At 40.3% G+C, this 10,046-nt stretch overlaps 1 protein-coding gene across 2 annotated transcripts in view; it reads right to left on the bottom strand.

Moving 5' to 3' along the window:
- Positions 1-1,528: 1,528 nt before the first annotated feature.
- LOC111874316 (transient receptor potential-gamma protein) overlaps positions 1,529-10,046 on the bottom strand; it is a 21,052-nt gene continuing 12,534 nt past the window's right edge. The window contains exons 6-8 of one of the 2 annotated variants that reach the window (XM_033755405.1): positions 4,085-4,286; positions 2,366-2,536; positions 1,529-1,754 (exon numbers count right to left, since the gene is read on the bottom strand). In XM_033755405.1, the coding sequence (XP_033611296.1) occupies positions 1,713-1,754; positions 2,366-2,536; positions 4,085-4,286 (415 nt within the window). In that variant the 3' untranslated portion in view covers positions 1,529-1,712. Of the gene's footprint in view, positions 1,755-2,365; positions 2,537-4,084; positions 4,287-10,046 lie in introns of those variants that run through there. The other variant, XM_033755406.1, reaches the window with a different exon arrangement.

Here is a 10,046-nt window from a genome sequence, read left to right on the forward strand (position 1 = left end):
CCTACTTTGAAGTCTCCAAGCCCATCCAGAGCTTCCTTGGTAAGGCATTCGCTGTACAAGTTGAACAGAATTGGTGATAAACAGCATCCTTGTCAAACTCCTCTTCCAATCTGCACACTTCCTGTCTCCCCTCTGCCCAGTCGTACTCTAACTTTCTGATCCATGTACAATTTGCTAATCAATCTTCTTTCACGCCAATCGATACCTGTTTCTTTTAGGGTCTGCATTAATTTGGTCCAGTTTACCCAGTCAAATGCCTTCTGCCAGTCTATAAAGCAAGCACACAGTTCTTCATCTATCTCCAAAGTTCGTTCTGCTATAATTCTCATCATCCCAATTGCATCCCTGGTTCCTTTTCCTCTTCTAAATCCAAACTGATCTTCTCCAAGTATATCCTCTATTTTCCTTTAAATTCTTCTTTTGAGTATCTTTGCTATTATCTTTGCTGTATGCGCAATAAGGCTTATTGTGCGATCGTCGCTGCATTTTGTAGCTTTTGTCTTTTTCTTTAAGGCAATCATTGTAACTTCTGTAAAGTCCTTGGGCCACTCTCCAATTTCATATATGGTGTTCATTAGTTTTGTCAGTGTTTTCAAACCACCTTCTCCCAGTAACTTGAGCACATCTCCAGGCACATCATCATCTCCTGTAGCCTTTCCCTTCCTCATTTCCTTGATAGCTTTTTCCACCTCACTTTGTAAAATATACATTAATTTGATGAATGGCTTCTTCAGTGTCTGCCCATATGAACGTGTGGGAGCCATAATGTACATTAGTGACATGAATGGGAATGAAACAGCAATGCGTACTGTTTCAAAAAATTGTAAAAACACATTCTTGCGTCGGAACCCTGGCAGACCCTCATACCATATTGATGCCAGAAGTTGCTGGACATTTTGGTGTGTCACAGACTACAAGACAAATATGGGAGAGATTAATAATATAATATACCAAATCCCTGAGTAAGACATGTTCTACCAACATGAATCGAGTTCAACACCATTTTTAAAGTCAGGTCGTCTTTGAATAACATGACTTGCTTTCTGGTCTACAATGACTGTTACATTACATTATTTCTTATGAGAAATTCATGTCTGACTACTTGACCTCCCCAGTTTTTCAAGAATGTATTTATTGTGTTAGTCAGGAACTGGGAGTGTAAACACTGTATTTAACATCCTTTGAATATTTCTTTATATGTAAGCATTGCTGTGTATTTCATAATTATCTCTGTTTGAGCTTTTTAGTATGCTAATATAACCATTTCTTGGTTATGTTGTTAAGCGTTTCTGAAACGTTTTCTATGGAATTCCAGCATTCCACAAAGTGGGGGGGAGGTTCCACAAGGAAAGTCTTTTCCCATATGAAAGAATGATAACAAGATACAGAAACAGAAAAATGAGGCACCACCAGATAAGAGAATTAAAGCTTCCATTATCATGCTCAGCATAAAACGAATTTGTGAAGAAAAAAATTCACTTTTTGCATTGCAGATTGCAAATATATGGCATATTAGTTTATAAGCTTCATTTTTTGTATAAATAAAATGTTATTTTTGTTTCCAAATCTGTGCAATTAGACAATATGCTGATCTCATATCCTTGTTTAACACTTATTTCTTACTATGCTTATTTATTAGTGATTTAGTTCCTTTGCTTCATATGCAAAATATTCCCAGGTTTTCTTTGTTAAGTGGGTCCCTCGGTGCAGACTCAGGTTGCATATGATGGTGATGGACTCCAGGTATGAAGTAGCTGTGAATATATTAAATAAGCAGTCGTGTTCAGTCAGGGTAGAGACCAATGTTGCATTCTTGTGGGCATGATAATGAACCTTCGAGTTCCATAAAATGTTGGGACTTTCTTGGGTGGCTGAGCAACGGTTTGTTTCCCAAGAATGACCTTGCTCCATGGAGTTAGTTAATTGCTGATGTGTTTTATTCTCTTTATTCCAACCAGCAGCATGATATAGGGTCATTGTTGAAAAACTGAAAATTACTCATTGGTCATAAAAGTCCCTGCTTGTATGAAACCAGGAAGTTCATTACCATACATAAATAAGGATCCTACCCTGAGCTATTTCAATCCAGTCTACACCTTCACCTCTGCTTAGGTTTGCCAATTGGTTTCTTCCCTTGAATTTTTTAAACAGAAATTCTGCATACATTTATGCTTCATGCTACCCATATCTATATATTGGAAAAAAAAAATAGAAGCATAAGGAACTATACATTTCCAAGCAATTCTGATTGCTTCTATGATAAGCATTTTTTACTTTATGTAAATCATTTCAATATATGAAGTTTCTCTTCCACTACTTTCATTTTGTATTTACTTCAATGAGTTAATATGCCAGACATTCTGACCTCCTTCTGATGAAATCTCACAGCCAGCCTGAGGCGTCTAAGGTGCATGCGTCCTTCACTATGTATCACTGGCTCCAGTGGATCATGATTAAGAATTATTTCTAGTTCATGTGAGCTCCGGGTGTGGTCGAGCAAAGCTGTAGCGAAGACCTTCCATTTCTTCTTCAAATCCTACAACAGATTTCTGAGTATAACATCTTAAAGTCAAGATAACGAATACAATAACTGGATGCGACAATTGCATAGTACGATGCAGCAACAACAGCAACCTTAAAATTAATGTGAGTCATTCCCTAATTGAAGAATCAGTAGTGCTTGCTCTCTGTTTGAAACTTAATCTATTTTCAAATATGATTTCCTTTATCAGTCTTCAGGTTTTCATCACAGTTTGTAGCTAATTTTTTTTCCATTTTTAGTAAATGATATGGTGATATGGTAGTCTTGGTTCCTGACAATTTGGGACCTTGTCTGCCTCCATCATCAAGGCAAATTGACTAAACAGCAGTTTACTTCCACTGTCTTGTGGGCTGGAGCTAATGATTTTGGTATCTAGTGTTGTCTGAAAACTTCACTTTGAAGATGGAAACAGGCAGGTTCACCACAGGTTAGCAAACCAGGCCATTATACCTCACTGTCATTACCCCAGAATTGAACAACATTCTACGTTGGAAATTTGTCTTAGCATTCAACTTGCAAGGGACAAGAATGTCTTGAGTGCTGAGATATTTCTGTTCTCCCTTTCATTCTGTATTAGCGTCACTTGTTCCAGTTCAAATCCCACATAAACTGCCCTGGAATTAAACCTGGACCTCCAGAGTGAGAAACCAGCATCTTCTGACAAACTATAAAATTATTTGATAATAATGTGATGCTACATTTAGGGTAGTTCTCTTGGATTTTGTTCCTTGTTCTAGTTTTTTTTTCTGCATAAAGAACCACAACATTTTAGAAATAAGTTATGTATTTTGACTTTCATTGAAAACAATTAAGACATCTGTAATCTGCCGATCCCGTTGGTAGATCAAGTCTCATACAAGAGAATAGCCATCAACATGGTACCTAATGAAAGCAGTCTTCTGGGATTTGGCACCGTGTATATGTGGTGTTAACCGCCGTTTCAGAGGAACGTATCGCCTCCATCTTCAGGGTAGAAGAAAAAATATAAGAAATCTGCAAGCGGAGAGCCCGTGAGAACCGGTAAAAGCAGATTGTGTGGAAATATACACAGCTATGTGAGAGCAGAGAGGGAGAAGGGGGAAGGGGAAGTATACAAGTGAAAGCAGTAGTGTGGGAGGGGTAGGGGAAGGGAGCTGGGACAAGCGTGGTTTTTGTGTAGGGGAGAGAAAGGCAATGTTAAAGGCTGGGCACAACCCGTAAGCTGAGGGGGGGGGNACCGCCGTGAAAGCCTCAAATCTTACAATATGGTGGAATACTTTATAATTTAAAATGATGGCCCCAATAAACAGGTGGCTAAAATATAATATAAATTAACGAAAAATGGATATGATGATCATGGTCTTGTTGGGATTTGATCCCATATAGTGTGATATATATACAGGGTATTCTGAAGATGGAGTCAGTACATTCCTCTGAAAAATTAACAACAGTCTACCACACTACATGACCCTAATTCCAGAAAAAGGTAATAATGTTCAATGTTACTGCTGTGACATCTTCTAATCTCACAAGGTGATTATTCTGAGAACCATTATTACTTACCTGATACTCACTTCTGAACTCATGCTCTTCAAAACTCAGTCTCCTAAGCTCCCAAGACAATTGAAAGGCTGATAGAATCGGGTCTTTAGCTGTCAAACATATGAGCGATGGACTTGCCAGAGCACGGTAAGCATTCATCCTTGAGCGAGAATGGTGCACACTGTCTCTTACACATGAAGTTATACACTCACAACAGCCACACCTTGAAGTTTAGAAAACAAAGTCATATCCTATATTCAGTTTTACACATAATCAGTTTCTTCACTGCTTCAAATAATTACTAAGATTTAACTTCTTTCAAAGTTACTGGCTGAATATACACAAGAAGTCATTAGAAGAGACTGATATTTCATTATTATTGTTGCTGTTACTGTCATTATCATCACTGTTGTCATCCTGTTGTTTTAATCATTGTGGTTGCTGCTGTTGTTGTCATCATCACATTGTCATGACTTTGCTTTCAAGGTGGTTATGACTGATTTAAAATGAGCTACCAGGTGGTGTGATGCTGACTGCAGGTCTGTCTGCTGACAAGTCTAAGTAGGCATCCGAACTACAGAGTTTTGAATCCATTCCCAGAGCCAATTGCTGATCCCTCCAGAGCATTAACATACCAAGCAAATTGAGATCCGCCAAAAAGGTATTATGAAGAGAGATCATATAATATGTGGACCATACATTCAAGGCACTACTGGGCACACTTCGAGGCTACTGAAGGAAAAGGCATTCACACAATAGAGAGACTATTTAACAAAATGGTATTTCACTTCAAGCCCACCAAGGAGAGACAATCCACAACTCATAAATCAAGCATTTATAAGATCCCTTGATAAGGTGACAAGGCACACACCGGCCAAATGAGGTGACACATGTCCACCAGTATTCCGAACACAGAGATATCGGACTGAAGAACAAGTGATCAATGGTGGGCAAACACTCCACAGAGACTAAATACAGCATCCACTTTGGCATAACAGAGGGTATAGCCAACAGTCAGACATACCACCCCACATCATCTTGGAAGTACTGAAATAAGAAAACACCCCTTAACTTCAACCATGGTGATGAATGCAAACTATGTAAAGTCTGGCCTCACCTCTTTCCCTCTAAACCTAAGACTCAAACATCCTCATACAACAACCACTGAACTTAGCCTGTGAAGATATATATAGTGATAGTGATAGTAGGTACTGTGGTTTTTTAGTTTGTTCTTATTAAAGCTTTTTCATCACCTCTTCTAATTAGCATGTAGTTGCTAGAAAATATTCCATCAACTTTTGTCCTAAACATGGAGATGATGGGAACATTTTTCATCACCTCTTTTCATGAAGTACATGGTCACTCTCTATTGGATAGCACCTCACTCCTCTGTTTTCTCCAATCATGGCTTCATTTTGACTCACTGCTTAGTGTGAGAACTGTATAAGGGCTTTCCATAATTCCCAAAGACATTAATCCTGGCCCTCTCGTTCGTGTCTCCACCTTATTGTGGTGAGGGGGTTTGAGTATGCCAAGGACCCTGAGAGCTATACCAGCGGTAGCATAGCTACTGGCTGGGCCTCCCTTGCTGCACAGGTCAAAGGGTAGGCATAAGATGAAGAGAGACACCAAAAACTGATGCCGGAAGCAGCGTCATCAGTAGCGACTTGAAGCACAGAGCAAATGATGCTCGAGATGGTTCAAGTTCGTATAGCAACAGGCGTGACCAGAGTGGTTTGAATGGCTGTTGTACTGCGATGTGGAAAGCAAATGGAAAAACTAACACATTATCACTTTTCCTGGATAGTTTCTTTCCAAAACCAGAGATACCACATATGCGAGATGCTTCCTCTGGAGACAAAACGATCTGGAGGTAAACTACTCCCCCAAACGGATCTCTGGGGGGGGGGGGTGTTTCTAGAGGAAATGTCATGCAGGCGTTACAACAAGAAAAAGTGCGAAGATCAGAAGAAACAGCATGGATACAAGATTGGAACATGGAATGTCAGGACCTTGAATCAAGCAGGAAAATTGGAGAATTTGAAAACGGAAATGCAGAAGAATGAAGTGTCTGTGCTAGGTGTCAGCGAAGTGCGGTGGAAAGGACAAGGTGAAATAAGAAGCGGTGATTATACAGTGTATTATTCCGGAGGTGAACGGGCTGAAAGAGGTGTGGCAATAGTGGTGCATAAAAGTGTAGTGAGGAGTGTTGTTAAGAAGATTGCTTGTAATGACAGAATTATTGCTCTGAAGTTAAAGGCGGAACCGGTAGATATACTGATTATACAAGTGTACATGCCAACATCAGAGTATGAAGATGATGAAGTGGAAAAAGTGTATGACACAATTGAAGAAATTCTTCAGGAAGATGGAAGAGGAGACACAAACAGCATCATATTGGGAGACTGGAACAGCATTGTTGGAGATGAACCATATCAGAATATTGTTGGATCACATGGACTAGGAAGACGGAATCACAGAGGTCAAATGCTTATTGACTTTTGTGAACGAAATGGATTGATTGTTACCAACACTTGGTTCAAGAAGCCAAAGAGAAGAATTTACACATGGAAGGCACCTGGGGATTGGAAGAGGCATCAGCTGGACTACATCCTTGTGAAACATCGATTCAGAAACAGTGTGAAGGATGTGAAGACGCTTCCTGGGGCAGACATTGACTCTGACCACAACTTGCTGGTTGCCAAGTTCCGAACCAGGTTGAAGAAAATTATAGGATTTCGAAAGCGCAGACCCAGATGGGATTTGGAGAAGTTATATGCTCAAAGACAAAGCGTGCAAGAGACTCTAGAAGAGAAACTCGGTGCAATTGAAGGTGAAAGCGGAAATGCTGAAGCGCAGTGGAACGATATAAAAGAATGCATGTTAGATACTATCAGTGATTTGGTAGGTAAAGTTGAGAAGATAGCAAGAAAACCATGGGTTACACAGGAGATGATGAGTAAAATGGAGGAGCGAAGGAAATGGAAGAATGTCAACAATGAAGAAGGCAGGAGGAAATACAGGAGACTGAGGAATGAATTGAAAAGAGCCACGGACAGGGCCAAAAAGGAATATCTTGAGAAGATATGTAATGAGATTATGGAATTTCAAAGAACAGGCCGTTATGATTTGATGTACATGAAGACAAAAGAACTAGGATGGAAAGAGAATCATGGGATTCAAAATGTTGGCATCGAAGACTCCCAGGGGAATAGAATAGTAGATCAGAGGCAAGTGCTGAAAATTTGGGAAAATTATATTTCAGAACTATATGATCGACCTAATCGGCCAGAAACCTTAGAAGTTGAACCGGAAGAAGAAGTAGATACAGACGAGAAAGGACCATATATTTTACAAAGTGAGGTGGAAAAAGCTATCAAGGAAATGAGGAAGGGAAAGGCTACAGGAGATGATGATGTACCTGGAGATGTGCTCAAGTTACTGGGAGAAGGTGGTTTGAAAACACTGACAAAACTAATGAACACCATATATGAAAGTGGAGAGTGGCCCAAGGACTTTACAGAAGTTACAATGATTGCCTTAAAGAAAAAGACAAAAGCTACAAAATGCAGCGACCATCGCACAATAAGTCTTATTGCACATACAGCAAAGATAATAGCAAAGATACTTAAAAGAAGAATTGAAAGGAAAATAGAGGATGTACTTGGAGAAGATCAGTTTGGATTTAGAAGAGGAAAAGGAACCAGGGATGCAATTGGGATGATGAGAATTATAGCGGAACGAACTTTGGAGATAGATGAAGAACTGTGTGTTTGCTTCATAGACTGGCAGAAGGCATTTGACCGGGTAAACTGGACCAAATTAATGCAGATCCTGAAAGAAACAGGTATCGATTGGCATGAAAGAAGATTGATTAGCAAATTGTACATGGATCAGAAAGTTAGAGTACGACTGGACAGGGGGGAGACAGGAAGTGTGCAGATTGGAAGAGGAGTTCGACAAGGATGCTGTTTATCACCAATTCTGTTCAACTTGTACAGCGAATGCCTTACCAAGGAAGCTCTGGATGGGCTCGGTGACTTCAAAGTAGGAGGGCAAATTATTCAAACTGTGAAATATGCAGATGACCTTGTGTTAATGGCTAAGGAAGAAACTGTGCTACAGGGTATGATTGATAGACTAATTGAAATTGGAAGGTGCTATGGCATGGAAATGAATGTGGAGAAAACAAAAGTAATGAAAATTTCGAGACAACCAACCCCAGTCACAATAAAGATAGACCAAAAACAACTGGAGAATGTGAAATGTTTTAAATATTTGGGTAGCTTATTAACAGATGATGGAAGGTGTACTAGTGAAATTAAATCCAGGATTGCCATGGCAAAAGCTGCATTTAGCAAGAAGAAGAATCTTTTTACCAGCAAATTGGACTTAAATTTGAGGAAGAAACTAGTGAAATGCTACATTTGGAGCATAGCTCGTTATGGGGCTGAAACTTGGACACTTAGGGCAGTAGATCAGAAACATCTGGAAAGTTTCGAAATGTGGCGTTGGAGAAGGATGGAGAAGATCAGTTGGACCGATTATGTGAGAAATGAAGAAGTGTTAATTAGAGTCAGTGAGCAGAGGAATATCCTACGCGAAATAAGAAAACGGAAGGCTAATTGGATTGGTCATGTTTTACACAGAAACTGCCTTCTAAAAGAGGTTACTGAAGGAAAGATAGATGGGCGGATAGAAGTGACAAGAAGACGAGGAAGAAGATGTAAGAAGATGCTGGATGACCTTGGGGACAGAAGAGGATACTGTCATTTGAAGGAGAAAGCTCTAGATCGCATTAAGTGGAGGAATTCTTTTGGAAGAGACTGTGGACCTGTCATCTGACAGATTACTGATTATGATTTTTAATCCTGGAAACAGTGACTGGAAAGCTAAACCTAAGCCAGTGCACCTTATTCCCAAAAGCCAAAGCTGTATGTTACTTAACCAAATTAATTACTTTCAGCAAAACATAACCATATGGTGTCATTTAAACTAATTACAGCATCAATAATCTAGTCAAACTTTTCTCTAGCTATATTACAGGGTGGGCCAGACTCAGTCAGTTTTTGATTAGATGTTATTTCTATTGATAAATGTTAACAATTGCAGTGGTTACAAAAATGGAATCGCACACACATAAGTCATCGATTTTTAAGATGCTGGTCAACCTGGGCACCACCTAAGTCAACACAGGCTTGCAGACACAAAGCAACATTTTCACATGCCTTTCTACACATATTCATCGGAACTTTACTGAACTCCTGAATAGTCACCTCACGCAGATGTTTCACACTGTCAATGGGATTAGCGTGCACCTTGTCTTTGAGGTAACACCAAAGGAAAAAGTCTGGTGGGGGGATGTCAGGTGATTGGGCTGGCCACTCCACAGGCCCTCAATGGCCAATCCAGCGTTGAGGAAAAACTTGATGCAAGAACGCCCGAACAATATTGGCGAAGTGTGGTGGGGCCCCATCTTGCTGCCACCACAGTTCATCAAAGTTCTCTCTCCTCTGAAGTTCTGGGATGACACTTTCCCTCAGCAACTTTAGGTAGGTTTCCCCCGTGACGCAACCTTCAAGGAAGAATGGGCAAATCAGTCCTTCATACTTCACAGCGCCCCACACCATCGCTCCCGCGGACTGGAAATCGTATTCAATGGTGGCACTGGGGTTCTCTGGCTGCCAGAACACACAGTTGTGTCTGTTGACCGATCCTGATGTGTGAAATTTGGCCTCATCAGTCCAGACAATATTCCGGATAAGGTCAGGGTTCTCCCGAAACTTGGTCAGCATCAACTCGGCGAACTCAAGTCGCCTGTCGAAGTCGTCCTCGTTAAGAACATGAATAAGCCGTGGATGGTATAGTGTCAGCTTCATGTCACTCAAAACTCTCCGCCAACTTGTCCTCGAAATGTCCAGTAGGGCCAACAAACGGCGGGTAGACTTCGATTTCTGAGGAGATGATGCCAGTTCCGCAGCAA

This window comes from Cryptotermes secundus, unplaced genomic scaffold (genome assembly GCF_002891405.2).
Source record: "Cryptotermes secundus unplaced genomic scaffold, Csec_1.0 scaffold2283, whole genome shotgun sequence".
Taxonomy (NCBI): domain Eukaryota; kingdom Metazoa; phylum Arthropoda; class Insecta; order Blattodea; family Kalotermitidae; genus Cryptotermes; species Cryptotermes secundus.